Below are 19,274 nucleotides of genomic sequence, written 5' to 3'. Positions count from 1 at the left end.
AGACGAAAATTAGAGAAATTAATTTAATTTATTATTAACAAAATCAGAGCAGGATAATGAGAAGTAAAATAAGACTTTAAAAACACCTGGATATGGGTAATAGGGGTTATGACTAGTTCATCACACGTGGTTCCTGCTGCTGCTCAGGGAGAGGAGTCCTTCCCCTGGTCTAATGTGGGGTGGGTCCCTCCTGGGTCCCTCCCGGTGGGTCCCTCCCACAGGAGACAGTTCTCCACAAACTTCTCTAGCATGAGTCCTTTCCACAGGCAACAATCCTCCCCAGATTGCTCCCACGTGGGTCCCTCTCCATGGGATGCAGTCCTTCAGGCACAGCCTGCTCCAGCATGGGTCCCCCATGGGGCCACAAGTCCTACCAGGAAACCTGCTCCAGCATGAGCTACTCTCCAGCGTGGGGCTCCTCCACCAGCTGCAGGTGGATCTCTGCATCCCTGTGGACCTTCGTGGGCTGCAGGGGCACAGCTGCTTCACCATGGGCTGCAGGGGAATCTCAGCTCCAGCAGCTGGAGCACATCCTGCCTCTTGTCCTGGTTTTAAAAACTCATTGGGGAAATTAAGGCCACTCGAGCCGCCTCCTTTTCTATAATGTTGAAGTAAATACTAAAGAAGACTGAAATTGGAGTCGCAATTTACTAAAGAGGCTTGCAATAAACACAGCAATAATAATAAACAATTGTACAAAAAGAAAATGGTATAACCAACAAAGGCGATATGAAGCCTGACCCTCCAGGAAAAAACAAGATAGCTGCTGTTCCTGCACTAGACCACCAGGTAGGCCCTGAGAACAAAGGCAATATGGCCAAGAGTTCTGTGGTTTAACACCCTCCCCCCCCACCGCTGACAGAAAAAACCAAACCAAACCAATCCCAAAATAAAAAAAGCAATCAAACACCCCCCTCCCCCACCAAAGAAAACAAAAAAAAACCTCAAACAAACAAACAAAAATAACAAATGAACCAAAAATACAATGACTAAACAAACCCCCCAGAAGCTTGGTTGTCCAAACCGGTTTGACTCTCCTTCCACTGAGTTCAGTTCGGCACCAGGTTCCTGCACCACCTCTACCACCGGTCCGCTGTGCTGGGGGTGTATGTGGGTCAGTTCTGCTGCTTCACTGCCTCTTCCTAATACCCCGCTGGACTCCTTTTTCGGCTCGGCTAGACTCAGCTGATATCGGCGCTGCTGTCTCTCCTCAGCCCCTTATCCTGCAAAAACATCCTGGAAGGACGGGAAGAGAGGGGAGAAACGGCAGGGTGCAGGGTGCCGGGGTCCACAGGCCCCTTAGCTGAAGTGAGCCAGTCAAAAATTGCCACATTTGTTTCCGGCTGTGGCATTTTTCGCTACCGGAACTACTCCCCCCAGCAATGACGTGACTGGTATTAAACACACAGCGCTGAAAGCTCCACCCCTCCTTCTCCACTGACCCTCTTCTTCTTCCTCCCTTTCTAATCAATTATATGGACCTGTAGCTTGCCTTGTCCATTTTTTCTTTTTCACTACTGGGGCAATAACTGTAGTTGTTCTTTGGGTCCCTATCTCAGCCATTATTATCCTCAAACGCAGTTTGGGTTCCTGCCTCAACTACAGTCCTCTGAGAGTACTGAACTGTGGCTCAGTAGGCACAGGCCAGGCAGGCCTCAGTACAGGGTGAGGAGCTGCTGGTTTTCAGTGGGGTAGGCGAGGCACCCTTCTATCAGTTGACAGGTCAGTTTGTCAGGGTTGATTACCTGTTCAGGTGTAAAGTGCCAGGTAATGGAAGGTGAGAACTGCCCTAGGAACCTGCCCAAACCCTTCCACCCACCCTCCCAGTCAGGAACTGGATGCCTCAGGGCAGATTTCAATATCTCCTCACCTTGTTTTCTCTTACACCAGGATGACACCAGATTCCATGAACTCCATAGTGTACCAACAGTATTAGCTAATATCGTTAACAGTATTAAGCAGCTTACATAAGGATGAGCAATGACCACGGGAGGCTGCATTATAAAAGCCTTCACATCAGTCTCAGGCAGGCAGAGGGAAGTGTATTCCTTCACTGTCCACAAGACCGTTCCCCCAGCATAACAAGGCCATCAGTGTAAGGGCAAAGCATAGAGCCATTGTTTGTGTTAACATGTTCCCAAACTCAGCAAAATAGAGATAAGGAGTGCAGCTGACAAACTCCATGTCCCCCGCAGGAGCTTGCTACTTTATAACTACTATTTACTATAGCATGATTTATATATTTATATAAATTTAACTGCACTTGTCTCATCCCACATGTTGTGTGCCAAAAAAGGACTGTAGTGGGTTGACCTTGGCTGGACACCAGGTGCCCACAAAGCTGCTCTATTGCATCCTTTCCCAGCTGGACAGGGGAGGGAAAATAAGATGGAAAACAACTTGTAGGTTGAGATAAGGCAGTTTACTAAAGCAAAAGTTTGTGCACACATGAGCAAAGAGAAAAAATAGGTTTATTCTCTACTTTCCATTGGCGAGTGATGTTCAGACACTTCCTGGGAAGCAGGGCTTCAGCACGCAGAGCAGTTGCTCTGGAAGGAACGGTAAAGTAATGAATATCCCCATTCTTCCTCCCTCCCTTAGCTTTTATATCTGAGCTGGTGTCATATGGTATGGAATATCCCTTTGGGTAATTTGGGTCAGCTGGCCTAGTTGTGTCCCTGCGCAGGATCTTGTCCACTTCCAGCCCCTCAATGGGGGAATGTTGGAGAGACAGCACTGATGGTGTGCCAGTGCTGCTCAGTAGAAGCCACAACACTGGTGTGTTATCAGAACCTTTCCAGCTCCCAATGCAAAGAACAGCACTGGGAGGGCTGCTGTGGGGGAACAAACTCCAGCTCAGCCAGACACAATATACCATGTTTCACTGAAGTAAAACATGTACAAAAGATGACATTTTCTGGATAAGACAATTTATTTTAACAAATACATGTATCTTTATGATGAACTGGAGGCTGCAACAGCTGCTGTCTTGGGCTTTGGCATGGTTCCCTCACGGAATCCATTCCTACAAGTAGAAATATGGTTATTATTTTTTGAAAGGTTGACTTTTGCTCCAAGTTATTTTCCAAGAAGCAATGTTTCAGATCAGGTTCACCAGCTTTTTTCAGCTTCTCTCAGTAATGCACTGAAATCACTATGGAGTTCATATGTTCAGAGGTTTTTCTTAAGAAACATAATTCACAAACTGTTTGGAATAAGCAATATGGTTTTCTCTTCTGCTGAAGTAAATGACTTCTTCAAACAGGAAGATTTCATTAACTGAGTAAACACTGCAAGACTGAATCTGATACAGCACACCAACTGAAGGCATGCCTTACTTTATGTTCCTACTAAGCAGCTCAGCAAAAGATTTTGCATTTGTTAGCACTGAAGTGCAAGTCAATTTCTTACAGAAATCGACCCTAAGCTTGCTTTTGGAGATGACATTTCTACTTCAGCAACATTTGGTAGAAATCAGGCTGCAGATGCACATTGTAAGGTGTTTTCTGGATGCTTCTGGGAAAGATTATGCTTACCAAAAAAGCCCAGACGAATGGATCCCTCAAATACACCTAGGTCCGGGACTTAAAAGACTTACTTTTCACTATTAAATCCAATCTACATTTTTAGGAAAAGACTCTTGAATTGCTTGGCTTTTTCATCCATCTTTCTGGTGTATCAGGCCAAAAGTTACAGAGCTGTGCTTTAGAACATGGAGGTCATACAGAAAGAAATTCTTAGCAAGTTTAACAGTACAGTACCTTTTAAGTACAACTCAAAGCTTTATAATACGTTTTAGAAACCTGTAACTCAGAATCAGATGTTACTTATTAATTGTACTCCAAATTAAAGAGCAGCCACTGAAGTATTTAAATCCTTTTCTTGTGGGCAAGAAGGGATTGAAATGCATTTCAAGAATTGTTTCTTAGAAAAATCCAACTTCAGTGCAACCATCAGTTTCAGACTCCCAAAAAGAGGTAATGCTATACAAAGTATGCCTTTTCAAATGTGAGTGCTTTATTACAATACCCTCTGTGTTCTGTACTATCTACAATTAACAGAAACATCAGAGTTTGCTATACAGCCTATGTTTTAACAATGAATGAGCTTTTTATAATTGGCAGTATATTCTTTTGAAGATATGACATAATTTATTTCCACAATATATTTTAAAAGAAACACCATACCTCATCAAGCACACTAAATAAGTGTTAACTTTGCATGATGAATTTTATAATTCAGTGAAATCCATTGAAGATGTCAGATTACACTAGTTTGTAATAAAATGTCGTACCTGAATCGACGGTAGACCCTTTTCAGGTGCCTCATGCGACCAGTACCAGTGGTGTTGCGTCTTTTAGCCTTTGCACTCCAGTTATCTAGAACACAGAAATTACTGTTACTCATCTACACCAAATAATTAGTTGCATGGTACGTTTGAATAGCACAACTATTCAATTTCACAGAAGAAAAAAACAATTACAAATTAAGTAAATTATTATTCAGTAATACTGCACGTTAGCTGAAATACAGTTAAATCAGTATTAATTTCAAAAAAGTTCCTAACACTGCAAGATGATACAGTATTCTTTCTTGGTTGGAAAAAAGCCAGATTATTGAAGACGATAAAAAAACCACAAGTTTTTAAACTCAGCTCTTACTTACAATTTCTCTTACGCTTAGCAGGGTAACCACATTTCCCACAGGTAGATTTCTGCAGATGGTACGCCTTGGACCCACACCGACGGCACAAGGTGTGTGTCTTATTTCGTCGCTTACCAAATGATGATGTACCCTTTGTCTGAGAAATATTTCAAGACATTGCACATTGTAAATATCACTATCACTCAAAAGTCATGTAACTCAAAACAGAGGCTTCTCTAAAAAACACTCTCAAATTCACCAAGTTCAGTAAACATGGCAGAGGCACACTGATCTCTGAAACACCAACTCAGTTTCTTTTATAGGTATCCTCCATTTTAAGAAATCAGTTTCTTACACTTCTCTTTGCCATTCCTATTCCCCTGCCCAGTGCTGAAATAAAATGAAGCTACCGAGTGGTTATCTCCAACTCCTTTCTCATCTCCCTCAAATTTATCGGTGATGAACACTAAACTGCTTTTTCCTGAGGAAATGTATTTATTTTCATAGATTAACCTTACACTCACAAGAGGCTTTGCCAATCAAACTCCCTCTTACTACGTTATCTGAAAGGCTTTCTCATCCCTGGGAAGAGCGCTGTCCCGGCCAGGCCCGCAGCAAGCACGGAGGGGACCCCGAAGGAGATCCCGCGGTAGCACAGCCCCATACCCCATCGCTGCCTCTTCGCCCAGGACGAGATGTCCCGCGCCCCCACACAGGCCAGGAACGGGGCTCACTGCCAGGCCTTCAGGCTCAGGTCCCAGCTTCGTCTCCCCGCAGCGCAGCCCCACCGCCGAGCCCGACCACAGCACGGCGCAGGGCCGCCCCGCACCCCAGACGAGGCCCACGGCCTTACAGAGCCCGGTACGGCGGCGGATGATGACAGATATCGCCACACCCGGGCCTCAGCACTCACCATCTTCTCCGGGGGTTAGCACCAAAGAGACTATGCCCCGCCCCGCTTCCGCTATAGTCTGGCAAGCGCTTCCGGAGACGTGCTTGGGACTGTTCGGTTGGGCATGGCGGAAGCATCCGAGCCGATGGCCCGGCTGGATAGGCCCGGCCCGGCTCGGCGGGGCAGAAATTGAGTGCTCTCCTTGTCTTAGCCTCACATCAAGTTGTACTCAGGAGTCCTCTCCGTGTGATGTCCCCTACCCGCCGGGCCCGGCCTACTGGGATAGGTAGGGTCCCTGAATGCTGTGGTGTTGTGGGTGAGACCCTCGGGGGCCAGACCCCAAAGGTTCCTCGGTGACATTGAATGAAGTCCTGGCCTTACATCAAGTGAAACCTATTTTCATGACTGAATTGAAAATTTCCCCTTCAGGGACAGGATATTTGTGGCTGTAATACATAGTTTCAAAGTGAACTGCCTTAAAAAACAAGCACGCTGTGCTTGTCAGTGTCCCTCCCAAGCCCCACACATGCAAGGTGATAGTCTGCCTAAAGCGTTGCAATGGACATCATTAGTGTAAAATTGTTTTTTATTCAGATGCACCACTTAAATTCGTCCATGCCAGCTGTTGTGGTTTGACTCCAGCCAGCAACCAAGCCTCACACAGCCACTTGCTCACTCCCCCATCAGTGGGATGGGAGTGAAAATCGGAAGGGTAAAAGCTAGAAAACTCATGGGTTGAGATAAAGACAGTTTATTAGGGAAAGTGTGAAAAACACGTTCACTCTCCTGTGAAAATTTAAACAGTTTAATAAAGGACAATAGTAGACAAAGACAGTAAAGCAAAGATTACAGCTGGGTGTGTCTTGGCACTCAGCCAAGAGCACACCTTCACCCTCAGGGATACCCCTTAAATACCTTTTCCATTACATCAGCCTGTTGCATATTCATAGATTCTTATGCATATCCATAAGCTAGTTTACATATTCCAGGAATTATTTTACATGGCCCCTCCTTGGGTCCGCCTTTTTAGAGCATGCGTGTTTCTTGGCTGTGGTTTTGGCTCCTTCTCTTTATCACTTCCAGTTTGGGCCTTGGTCCATACTTTATTCAGATGGCAGATGCTGATAGTTGGCATATCAATAGCAGGGTCCTCATTATATGTTCACTGGATGTTATCCCAACCAAATAGACAGTTCACTCATAACTATATCAGCTACCCCTACTACTATGTCTAAGTTTTTTTTAATAGCAGAAATAAAAGCAAAGTTATTTTAACATTATACATATAACATTCATCCTAATATTTGCGAAAAGCTAACAACATAATATGTATTTATAACAATCCCTCCTCTTCCCTTTTTGCAAATCATTTGGCTTGAGCAGTATTTCTTGTTTTCCATCCTCCATTATTTCCTAATTTTCTTCAGAAATAATTTTTGCTTCCTCCAAGGGGTCTTCCATATTATTTTGTTTCTTTGACACCATAATCTTTTGTGCAGTCCCAGATGTAGTCAATTTTGGGTCTATAGGCATTGTTACCACTTGCATGCCCTGGACTACGCTGGTGATTAGCCGAATAAAGCAGGGGATCAAGCTGGGAAGAAATATCAAACCAGCTATGGCACATAAAAGGAAGAAGCCTAGCTTCTTCCACCATTCTATGCCCAATACATTATCCCACCAGCTAGTTTTTAGCATTGATTCCCACTTTTGGACCGGTACATGGGCTATTTTTCTGATAACATTGACTATATCTGGGACGGCATCTCTGTTGTCATCTATTTTCAAACAACAATCTAATGTATTAAATTTTCCACAATTACCCCCTTCTTCAGCTAATAGTCTAAGGCCAACCTAGCTTGATACACTGCAGCTCTTGTTTGGGTTTGTTGCCTTGATATTAATTCTGTTGCCTGACCAGTTCTATTTGTTATTATCTCCACAACTGCTTGAAGTCTTACAATATGATTCAGCATATAAATTGGGGTTCGATATCCCCAACTCCCATCTGGTGCCCAGGTGGTTGGCCCATATGTTTCCACTATGTGTTCTGGGGGCCACTCCTCATCTCCCCATTTTTGGGATCTCCCAATCAAGTCTCTTTTATTTCTTTTTAGGTCCTCATAAACTGGTACTCCTAATTGATCTCCATTTGGTACTGGTAGAAGAAAGACTTCTGGTTGTATAATTCCCAAAGTGCAACTCCCTCTCCAACTAGAGAGGAGTCTTGGGTATGCCCCCTTTCCACATATCCAAAATAAGCCATCTGGCGCCTTCCAATAATAATTTTTCTGTTGATTTATATTTTCCCAAAATTTGGATATTTCTGGGACCCCAGAATAAGGATTTTTGCCTGTATCATTACACTGAAAAAGTCCAATTTTGTTATTATATTTACAGTTCCTCTTTTCATTTCTCCTCAAGTCCAATACTGAGTTGGTTCCTCTGGGATCCACCATGTAGAAGTTCCATTGCTAACTTTATATCTCTTACAAGGAGTTTTTCCTACTTCATGATGAAAATTTTTCCCAGTGCGACAGAGACATTCCTCTCCTATCACTGTTGAGCTTAAAATACACCCTTCTAGTTGGTTTTCCCCCCTTGTATTTGCCTAGTTCCATTTAAGGAGTTCAACCGAGCCTAAGCTACTGCCTTTCCATGGCCATTCTTCTGATATCAAAGCTCCTCCACAAACCAAACAGTAGGTTCTGTTAAGTTCCTTACTTATTCTTTCCCCTAATTCCACAAACAGATTTTTCCCCAATCTTGAGGTATCTATTTCCTTTTCTAATTACTGTTCAAGTTTTATATATAAATATTGAAGTGAAATTGGCACAGATTTTAATTGCTGTACTGGTTTTGCCTTTCTGCTTACCAGTTGTTCTTTAACCAAATCTTGGACCTTACTCCCAGTAGTAAAAGTGAAACAAACCCATCTCTCTCCTTTAGGACATTTACTTCCCAACCTGTTACCACTTGTTCCTAAATTTTCAGCAATCCAGTACTTTTTCCTATTTTGTATACAATTGCCTAATTTGGATGGGTTATAATAGTGACTGTTGATATGGGTGTGTGTAATAAAAAAGGAATCTCGGTGTCTTTCCATATACAGCTTTTGGTAACATCTGTGACATGACTTTGCCGGTATCCCAAAAGGGAAAAGACAAAAAATGAGTGACAGAAAAAGGAATAATAGAGGTCTGGTATGGCTTATACCCCCCACGTCCCATGCCTATGGGGTTGCTACCTGCTAAGGTGTATGTGATCTTCTCGGTGGCGAGTACAGCGGCCAATCCAGTCTTGCCCTCTTTTTCCTTGTTACTTCCTTTTTGCTAATTTCTACGCAAATTGTTTTTGACACTCCTTAACTGTCGTTTCCCACTGTTCCTCAGGTATTTCCCATTCAACAGGCACTAATAATTCCTATCCACAAAACAAAGTTATTATTTCAGTTTTGAGTTCTACCTGGATAGAGGATAGATTTGGCACTCGACACTTCCTGCAAGGAGAGTGTCGATTGTGTGAACTACAACACCAATTTTTTCCACAATTTAAACATTTACATTTAACCCATGTCTGGTACTTGGATGAATCAAATAGGGTATATGATATGGCACTGATGGAAGTTGTAATTCCTCCTCTTCTTTGTATAAGTCACAGGCTAAGGTCAGAGTATGAGAACTCTGTCCAAAACAGTCCTGATCCTCCTGTTTGAAGTGGAAGTATTCCTCCCCAAGGAGGGTATCAGAGGTGTCTCAGGACTTATCCAGGCAGCACTTGAAACCACTGATATAAGCTCAGCCTTATTTCCCAATTAGGTGTAATTCTTCATACATTCCTTGGATCATTTAGGTCCTCTCAGTTCATTACCACCCAGTCCCTGCTTGAGAGTCAATTTGGTATCACCCGGTTTAGATGTTATTGTCCACTACTTAGGTTCTTCCACAGGTCCTTTGATTCTGCTGGCGTGGATCCACCCTCGTTCCCTGGTCTGGATCGCTGCCTCAGTGGTCAGTAGTACCTGAAAAGGACCTTCCTATTGTGGAGTTAAAGATTGTTCTTTCCACATTTTCACTAGTACCCATTCCCCTGGATGGATATTATGAATTTTAAAGTCTAAAGGTGTGGTTTGAGGGATTATCTCTTTCATCCGCAAATTTTCAAGCGCTCTTGCAATTGTGATGACATATTTTTTATTTCCCCTAGTTCATAAGTAGCAGTTTCGTGTTGGATGGTCAGAAAGGGTAATCCAAACATCATCTCATGGGGCGACACTCCCAGGTCTGACCTGGGTTGTGTTCGGACCCTCAATAGAGCCAAAGGTAGGCCTTTTACCCATGACATTTGGGTTTCAATCATTAATTTTGTTAAAATTCTCTTTAAAGTCTGGTTCATCCTCTCTACCCGGTCTGAACTCTGTGGATGCCATGGGGTATGTAATTCCCATTTTATTCCCAAAGCTTGAGTTATTTACTGTAAGACTTGACGTAAAATGTGTTCCTCTGAGTCTATCATATTAACCATTCCATATCTGGGAATAATTTGTTCCAAAAGGGTTTTACATACTACATTGGCTGTGGCTCTGACAGCAGGAATAGCTTCCACTCAATGAGTTATTTGGTCTATTATTACTAATAAAAATGTCCATCTCTGTACTTGGGGAAGTTCAGTAAAGTCCACTTGGATACTTTGAAATGATCGAAGAGCTAACTCACGGCCTCCAAATATTGTTTTCCTCATTACCTTTTTATTTACCTTTTGACAAATTATACACCTTTCAGTTACTTGTTTTGCCAATCCAAAAATCCCAATACACCCATAATTCCTTAGAAAGTGATCACACAGAGCTTGAGTACCCCAATGAGTTTTTTGATGCATGTCTTCTAATATTTTCCTAGTAAGTGGCTTATTAAGTAATTGCCTTCCATCAGGGAGTTTCCATTTCCCTAACTGATCTTTCCCTCCCCCTATCCTACTTAGTTCACTCTCTTCTGCCTCACTAAACTTTGGAACTTGCAATTCTTCCTTATCTGGGGTCAAAATTAACATAACCATTTGGTCCCATTTTCTGCTGCATCTCTAGCCTCTTGATCTGCCAAATTATTTTCTCTTATTTCTAAAGTAATTCCCCTTTGGTGTCCTTTAACATGTACTTCAGCTATTTCTTCAGGCAATTTTAATGCCTCTTAAAACCTCCAAAATGAGTCCCTTATGTATCAGTCCCTTTCCTTTTGAGTTTAGTAACCCCCTTTCTTCCCAAATTTTTCCAAATGTGTGTACTACCCCAAAAGCATACTTTGAATCAGTATATATGGTTCCTTTCTTATGTGCTAAATATTCCAATGCTCTTTTTAGAGCATATAATTCACGAGACTGAGCCGACCCATTTGAAGGTAATTTTCCTTTTTCAATGGTCTGCATCTTTTGCCCATCAACCAATGCATATCCTGACATTCTTTTTTCTTGTATGCATCTGGATGAACCATCAGCATATATTGTTTCCCCTTCTGGGAGGGCTTGGTCTGCTAGATCTTCTCAAACTTTAGTTTGGTTTTGTATAATTTCTAAACAATTATGTGTTAAATTACTTTTTGGTTCCCCATATAAAAATTGTGCTGGATTCAAACTTTTGTTTACTTCTACTGTTAAGTCATCACTGTTTATCAAAATAGCTTCATATTTTAATATCCTAGAATCTGTTAACCATTTTTCAGCTTTTTGATTTAACTCATTTCAGACTGCATGAGGTGTATACACAATTTGTTTACTTCCAAAAGTAAGTTTACGGCTTTCCTCCACCAAAATAGCAGTAGCTGCTATAGCCTGAATATAAACTGGCCAGCCATGGCTCACTGGATCCAACAATTTTGATAAATATGCTATTGGTCTTTTTATTCCCCCCCACTCCTGGACTAAAACTCCATGAGCTACTCCACCTTCCACATTCACATACGGATGAAAGGGCTTTTCTAATGAAGGTAAGCTCAAAGCTGGTACCAAGGCTAGTTTCAACTTCAGTTCTTCTAATTTATTGTCATCTTCCCTAGTCCAATTTATATAATTTCCCTCTGTCAATTTTTCATATAAAAATTTTACTGCCTGTGTGTACCCTTCTATCCATAATCTACAATATCCCAATAATCTGAGCAGCCTTCTAACTTCCTTCTAACTTCCTTCTTTGTAGATGGAGGGGGAAGAGATAAAATCCCCGCAATCCTCTCAGGATTCAGCTTTCGGCTACCTTTGCTTATTAAGTGGCCGAGATAATTTACATCTGGTTCCACAAATTGTAGCTTCCCTTTTGATACTCTTAATCCTTTTTCCCCAAGAAAATTCAAAAGTTTTATAGTAGCCTCCCTTACTTCAACTTCAGCTTCTCCTGATAGTAAAAGATCATCCACATATTGGGTAATTTGTATTCCAGGAGGAGTGGAGAAAGTTTGTAATATTTATTCTAAAGCTTGTCCAAATAGGTTTGGAGATTCTGTAAATCCCTGTGGTAACTTTGTCCATCTTAGTTGCTGTTTTCTCCCAGTATTTGGATCCTCCCACTCAAAGGCAAAAATATTTAGGCTTTCCCCTGATAATGGGCAAGTCCAAAAAGCATCTTTAAGATCTACCACACTAAACCACTTATGCTGGGGTGAGACTTTACTTAAAAGAGTATAGGGATTGAGTACTACTGGGTAACAGGTCCGAGTTCTCTTGTTAACTTCCCTTAGGTCTTGTACTAATCTATAACTCCAATCAGATTTTTTTACTGGGAGAATAGGGGTATTATGAGGAGACATACAAGGTTCCAATGTCCCATCCTTTATCAATTCTTCTATTACTGGCTTTAAGCCTTCTCTTCCTTATAAGGATATAGGGTACTGATGAACATGTATGGGACATTCTTCTCTCTCAATCGTGACCCTTATGGGGTCAATATTCAGCCCCCCCCCCCCATTTTCTTCCCCATGCCAAACTTCTTTATTTATCTTTTCCTCATCTTCTTGGCCCAGCTTTAACACTTTAACTGTCATCTTTCCTTCTTCTGGTATGACCCCGATTTCCTTCTTCTGGTATGACCCCAATTCCTAGTTGCACCTGTAAGTCTCTCCCCAATAAGTTGCTGCCTGCTCCAGGAACTAATAAGACATCTCCCATCCCTATTCTGATTTCCCCTTCAATTACTACATTTTTAATAACAGGGACTTTAAACCCCTCTCCTTTTGCTCCTGTTACCTTCACAGTGTCATTACTGACATCACATCCTTTAGGGATATTTACCACACAAGTTCTCTCTGCCACAGTATCAAATATAAATTCTAATTCCTCCTATTGGGGGCCTACTTTTAAAGTTATCAAAGGCTCTAGATGGTACTTGTCCCCCAGAAAATAGAGCCCATGACCTCCGTATTCCTCTTCTGGGTGTATCTCTTGGAAAATTTTCAGATCCTTTTTTAGGTGAGGGCATTCCCTCTTATAGTGCCCTTCTTCCCTACAATAATGACAGGCAGTTTTAGATTGCTCCTAGAATTTTGATTGTGCCAAGATTCTATTTCTCCCCTTTTCCCTGTCTCTAAAACCTGAACATTTGGGGGTGGTACTTGGGGGATTTAGATTCCTCTGGAAATTGCTTTGTCGCATTGTGGCTATCATAATCTTTGCATCCACTTTGGCTTTTTCTTCATCTCTCCGTATATAAACCCTTTGAACTTCTTTTAATAGATCATTTAAGGGTTTATTATGCCAGTCCTCCATCTTTTCCAGCTTTTTTCTAATATCCAGCCAGGCATGAGTGACAAAATTAACTCACAATAGATCTTGCCCTGCTATGGCTTCAGGGTCTATTGCGGAGTATTGTTTCATATTCTTTCGGAGCCTCTCTAACCATTCAGTTGGGGTCTCTTCTTTTCCCTGTTGTCCCTCAAAGGCCCTTTTAACATTTTGCCCTCAGGGTGCTGCCTCTTTTATTCCTCTGATTATCAGATTACGATAATCATTCATATGTCCTCGCCCAGCCTCTTCATTTTGGTTCCAGTTAGGACGTGCTATTGGCATTTTCTGGTCCCCTGGTAGACCTTGTTGATTCTCCCTTTCCCAAATTCTCATTCCAGCGGCTCTAATCATCTGCCTCTCTTCTTGGGAAAACAGTATTTTCATTATTGACTGCATTTCTTGCCAAGTAAAAATACTGGGACCTAAGAATTGATCTAATTGTTCAGCTGTACCTATGGGATCTTCCAATAATCCTTTAATCTCTTTTTTAAAATTTCTGACTTCTGAAGAAGTCAGGGAGACGTTTACAACTCCTGTCCCCCCTTGGACTCCACCCATTGGTACTTCTTGTAACGGAAATAAACTAACCTCTTGATCCCAACCCTTTTGTTCTTCATTCTTTATAGCTTTTTCTCCTTGTTTTAGGGAATTGTCAGGGGAAAGATTATTAAGCTGTTTTTTAACTGAGCTTCTTGTATTTTGGTATGGTGGCCCTCCTTTAAGGAGAAAGTTCCCTTGAACAGCAGGAGCCGTCGTTACCAAGGAAACGGCGGCCTGGGCGGGCATTGATGGGGCTGCCAGAGAAAGGGGATTGGGGGCGGGAGTCAGCACCGAGGCTGAGTCCTCCAAGGGGCGGAAGGGGGGGGGGGGGCGGAGGCGGAGACAGTCGCCGGAACCACCAAAGGGGCGGAGTCTTCCGGCGGAAACCAAACCGGGGCGCGGATAGTTTGCGTGAGATCCGTGGCGGCCGGAGCATCAGTGCTCAGCGCGGCTGGTGTCGGCGCGGACGGAGCGGCAAGGGTTGGGACGGCCGAAGAGGCCGGGCCCGGCGCAGGCAGGAATGCTAGCGAGGCCGGGGGGGCTGGAAAAAGCGGCACGACCGGCGCACACGGGAGTCCTGGCGCAGCCAGAGGGGCTGGAGGAACCGGAGCAGTCTGGGTGGCCGAGGTGGCCGGGGCTGGGGCGGACGGGGCTGCCACAAGCGAGGCGGCAGGAGCCGGCGCAGGCAGGAACCCTGGCGCAGCTGGGGCGGACGGAAAATCCTGAGCTGGGGGAACTAGCGGGAGCGGGGTAAGCAACATTTCCAGGGGATCCCAGCTCTTTTCTTCCTTTTTTCTTCTTGCTTTGTTTTTGGGGTTTCTGCTGTTTTAAAAACTTTTATCCCCAGGTGTTGTATTGTGTTTTTAAGTTTCATGTTTTGTACCAGTTCTGTTATGGTTCATCCCTTTACCCCCCATTTCCCCCATGGTTTTACCCTGAACTACCCCTTTCCTTGTATGTCAATCCCCTCCTCCTTCCCTGATGTCAATCTCCCCCCAGGTTGCTGGATCATTCCCCTGTCCCCTCCCTGGTGCCTTGTCCATCACTCGACTCCCCATCCCACTCATCCAGAACCTTCCACAAAGGGCGTCGAGTGATTAGACGGGGGCCAGGGGTCCCTCCTTCCCACCTCCCCTATTGAATCCCCCATGTGTCTGTCTCCCCACCTTCCACTCCCCCGAACATTCCCATTGGTGGGTGGGTGATCTCCCCCCCATGTTTCCACCCCCATTTATATTGTGCTGCACAGCCCAGTCCAGGGCTTCGGTCGGCTGGTTCCCCTGGGTTGCGGATCTCTTCGGAGCCCTCCTTAATAAACCTGGACTTTACCCCTGACTGTAGTCTACTCCTTACTTCCACCAACGTCGCAACCGTCTCACCCCGCAAGGCCAAAAGCCTTAGCCACCCTCCCGACCTCCCTAGGCACGGGAGAGTGTCGCCCGCCGTCCGCTGTGCTGGACCAAGCTGGGAGTCCCCGAGTGGACACAAGGAGTGGCACAGCGTCACCCAGGGGTTCCATGTCTCCTGTCCAGCATGCAGCATATTCTCCCTCTTCCGGATTAAATGGTTCTTTATGTTATAGATAAAAATTGACTCAGCCGAATTAAAAAGAAAAAAAAAAATATTATAAAGATCTAATTCTATCTGAGCCAGCCACAAAAGAGGACAGTGCCGAGCCCGGGATCGGTGCTGGGTGAGACGCAGGTTCAACCACTCTAGCAAAGGGTCTCTCCTATGCTTCACACCACCCGTTCTGTGTGAGCAGTTTTTATACAGTTTATTTTGCTTGAGGCCGGGATTTCTGCGATCAGCCTTTTCTTTCCATTCAAAGTCCCAAATATTCATAAAGTCTCTTTTCTCTACGCCAGAGTGTACGTCGATCATGGAGTTACAGGAACCGGACACTGAGATGTATCTCCCTATCTCCCGGAGATTTCAGTGAGAATCTCGGGTACTTGGCGGGATGATCATCGCTTGTGCGTTCCTGGATTATCTCAAGAAACCGCCCATCTCCGAGCTAGCCACTTGCATTAACTTGTAAATGAAGCCTTGTCTACAATGGTTTCGACATACATGAGACAGCCTCCCCCCTTTGCCCTGGCTTGCTTGCTTTTTGTCTCTATTTAATCATATAAGAACTCCTATCTATACATCACTCTATAGGCATGAATTATAACATTTAGAATTTACAAACGTGTTTAAGGCTTGGCAAATCCAACGCTCAAAAGAACCATATCTAGGCCAATAAACATGGTTGGGTCTTATATCCTTTTTTGTCCATTCTGTTATACAATACTGAATCATTTTTACTTTATCCTTTTTTCTTGTACAAGGATCAATATCCCAGTTAGCTAAAATCATTCCCAGGGGACTATCGTGGGGTATATCTGCTGGCATCCTTTTATTCCCTCCTTTCCCTGAGCCCGACTTACTAGGTCTTTGTCCCATTTTTTTTCCAGGATTTTATCTATTTGTCCCTGGCCCCTGTTTCCTACTTCCTGAAATGAACGGGGCTAATGCCTTTATTAATGTTTAGCTGTTTATTAAAAAGATCAGCTGGGCAAGGGGCTCGACGCAGAGCTCGCCCCCGTGGCCGTAGCTTTCCCAGGCAGCCGAAAGGAAGAAGGTGTGCAGAGACTGTCACTGGAATCCAGAGTGAAATGAACAGGGCTAATGCCTTTATTAATGTTCAACTCTTTATTAAAAAGATCAGCTGGGCAAGGGGCTCGACGCAGAGCTCGCCCCCGTGGCCGTAGCTTTCCCAGGCAGCCGAAAGGAAGAAGGTGTGCAGAGACTGTCACTGGAATCCAGAGTGAAATGAACAGGGCTAATGCCTTTATTAATGTTCAACTCTTTATTAAAAAGATCAGCTGGGCAGGGGGCTCGACGCAGAGCTCACCCCCGCGGTCGTAGCTTTTCCCAGGTAGCCGAAAGGAAGGAGGCGTGCAGAGTCTGTCACTGGAGTCCCGAGCAGCAGCTGTCCTTTCTCCTTTCCTTGTGGCACACCGGTGGCCCGAGGATGAGGAGGCGTGGCGTGCAGAGTCTGTTGCTGAAGTCCAGAACAACAGCTGTCCCCGCTCCTTCCGTGGTGGCAGCACCAGGGCTCTCTGTCTCTCTATCGCCCTGCTTCTCAGAGCCTAATATAGTCTGTTCCTTCTTAGGTGATGGCGACAGTTAAAAGTCAATCAGGGGATGTGTTTCCCTCTTCCTCAGCTAGGGCATTTGCCTAGACTCCTCTACTGTGTTCAGTTTTTGATTTATATTCTTTTTTTCCTCCTAAAAATACTCCCATGATCCTAAGGGGTTTTTATTTGCATGTTAGTCTCAGAGTGGCAGCGTGGAGGGGTGGGAGGCCGGTTGTCCCCAGGTAGTTTAGAGAAAACAAACAGAGCAATTAGCTAATTAGCATTTCAATATGGGTACTTAGCTAGAGTTAGTAGTTTCTGTTAGTGTTGCCACGGGAACTAGGAAGGCCCTGCCCGCGTCTCTGGGGAACACGTGGAAACTGTTCATAACACTTCCCAACCACTGGAATTTCACCCCCTCCCCACAACACAGAAAACCACCCACTCCCCATAACACCAAAAATTCCTTCTCTCTACAACACAATTTAAATCGCCTCCTTCCAGAAAATAAACCCAAAATCAGCAACATACATTACATATATGTTCCTCCATTCACATTCACTTTTATTTCTTTATTTTGTCTGTCTCACGCCCACTCACAACAGGAGTTGTGATCCACGCTAGAAGAAGTGAGGGAGGCCACCAAACTCGGGTGGGGTGTGCCCCCCCCGCTCTGTGTCTCTGTGTCCCCTGGGGTCTCGAAAGCGAGGTGTTACATCCCGGGCGAGCCACCCAAATTGTGAAAAACACGTTCACTCTCCTGTGAAAATTTAAACAGTTTAATAAAGGACAATAGTAGACAAAGACAGTAAAGCAAAGATTACAGCTGGGTGTGTCTTGGCACTCAGCCAAGAGCACACCTTCACCCTCAGGGATACCCCTTAAATACCTTTTCCATTACATCAGCCTGTTGCATATTCATAGATTCTTATGCATAGCCATAAGCTAGTTTACATATTCCAGGAATTATTTTACATGGCCCCTCCTTGGGTCCACCTTCTTAGAGCATGCGTGTTTCTTGGCTGTGGTTTTGGCTCCTTCTCTTTATCACTTCCAGTTTGGGCCTTGGTCCATACTTTATTCAGATGGCAGATGCTGATAGTTGGCATATCAATAGCAGGGTCCTCATTATATGTTCACTGGATGTTATCCCAACCAAATAGACAGTTCACTCATAACTATATCAGCTACCTCTACTGTTGCCGCAGGCCCCCAGCCGGGTAATAATTAGCATTGACTCCATGATTGCAGAAGGCTGATCAATTCCTTTATTATCTCATCTTATACTATATTATACTATACTTATTAAGAAACTCAGTAACCTTTACAGCCAGTCCAATACAGGTTTGACCTAATTGGTCAATCAATCCAAACACCATCCAGTGTCCAATTAAGAAATCACCCTTTGGTAAACAAATTTCCGTGACACGTTCCACATGTGCACAACAGCAGGTGCAACAAGTGGAGATAAGATTTGTCTCTCATTCTTTTCTCTGATCTTCTCACTGCCTTCCCCGGGAAAATGCCTGGGAAAGTCTGTGCCTGCTCTCTGTGGCCAGAGAGTTGCTGCCACACCCTACTCTTATAAATTGAGGCGAATAATTTGTTCAGTCTTTCGAGAGTCAATCAGAAATTTATTTATTACAGCAAGCGATGGCAAGCAAACAGCGCTGGGTGGAGCCAGGGAGTCCCTGCTCCGCAAACGGCTCACGCCGTTTCCCCCTTCCCACAGTCTTTTTATACTCTCTTCCTTCCGTGTCCGCGGTATCTCTGGGTGTACTCTGCGCTTGTTCCCTCTGTTGCTAGGGGGTCTTCTTTTACTCTCTGGTGGTCGTTTGAGGAAGGCTCCTCTCTTCTTCCTCTGTGAAAGTCCACGGCCCTGTAATGGTCTTTTCCATATAAGGTTATATGTTATATGCGCCTAAGCTCAAGTCCTGTTATCTACACAAGGTTTCCCTTTTGGATTCCTGTTATTTACACAACGCTTCCCCTTTGGTTTTCTGTTATCTACACAAGGCTTCCCCTTTTTGTCTTGATGAACAAAGAGTCTTTTCTAACTTATCACAATCCCCCCTTTTCTTTTTCTTTATTTTGTTCATCAAACCTTTTTAGTTCTTGTAAGCGAAGGGCTAAGGTTTCATTAGTCTCAGGATCTTCCGGTGTGGGTTCATATTTGGCCTTTATCGACATGAGGTGAGTGGTTTCTAATCTCCTCTTTACTATGTTTATGATCTTATTAAAAATACACAGGCTAAAGGTTAGTCCCAAAATCAGCAAAATTAGGGGCCCTGCAATTGTGGGCAATAGGG

General features: G+C 44.0%; 1 protein-coding gene, 1 long non-coding RNA gene and 1 other non-coding gene across 3 annotated transcripts; 1 reads left to right on the top strand and 2 right to left on the bottom strand.

The window, feature by feature from the left end:
* Positions 1–2,908: 2,908 nt before the first annotated feature.
* On the bottom strand, positions 2,909–5,586 carry LOC128821388 (60S ribosomal protein L37-like). Its single transcript, XM_054002379.1, has 4 exons — positions 5,558–5,586; positions 4,666–4,801; positions 4,295–4,379; positions 2,909–3,025 (listed from the first exon to the last, which is right to left on the bottom strand). The coding sequence occupies exons 1-4, from the start codon at positions 5,558–5,560 to the stop codon at positions 2,956–2,958; spliced, it is 294 nt and encodes a 97-aa protein (XP_053858354.1). The 5' UTR covers positions 5,561–5,586; the 3' UTR covers positions 2,909–2,955.
* Positions 3,127–3,207, bottom strand: LOC128821395 (small nucleolar RNA SNORD72). Its single transcript, XR_008441095.1, has one exon. It is a non-coding gene; the product is annotated as a small nucleolar RNA SNORD72 (small nucleolar RNA).
* Positions 5,587–14,339: 8,753 nt separating the features above from the next.
* Positions 14,340–16,104, top strand: LOC128821389 (uncharacterized). Its single transcript, XR_008441090.1, has 2 exons — positions 14,340–14,590; positions 15,182–16,104. It is a non-coding gene; the product is annotated as an uncharacterized LOC128821389 (long non-coding RNA).
* Positions 16,105–19,274: the final 3,170 nt, after the last annotated feature.

This window comes from Vidua macroura, chromosome W (genome assembly GCF_024509145.1).
Source record: "Vidua macroura isolate BioBank_ID:100142 chromosome W, ASM2450914v1, whole genome shotgun sequence".
Classification (NCBI taxonomy): domain Eukaryota; kingdom Metazoa; phylum Chordata; class Aves; order Passeriformes; family Viduidae; genus Vidua; species Vidua macroura.
Note: the sequence above shows the minus strand (reverse complement) of the source record. Positions and strands in the feature narration are given on the sequence as shown.

Coding starts and splice junctions, on each gene's coding strand:
- LOC128821388 (XM_054002379.1), bottom strand. Junction 4,380..4,665: donor TGCTAAGCGTAAGAGAAATT/GTAAGTAAGAGC, acceptor TCTGTGTTCTAG/ATAACTGGAGTGCAAAGGCT. Junction 3,026..4,294: donor AGGGTCTACCGTCGATTCAG/GTACGACATTTT, acceptor TTCTACTTGTAG/GAATGGATTCCGTGAGGGAA.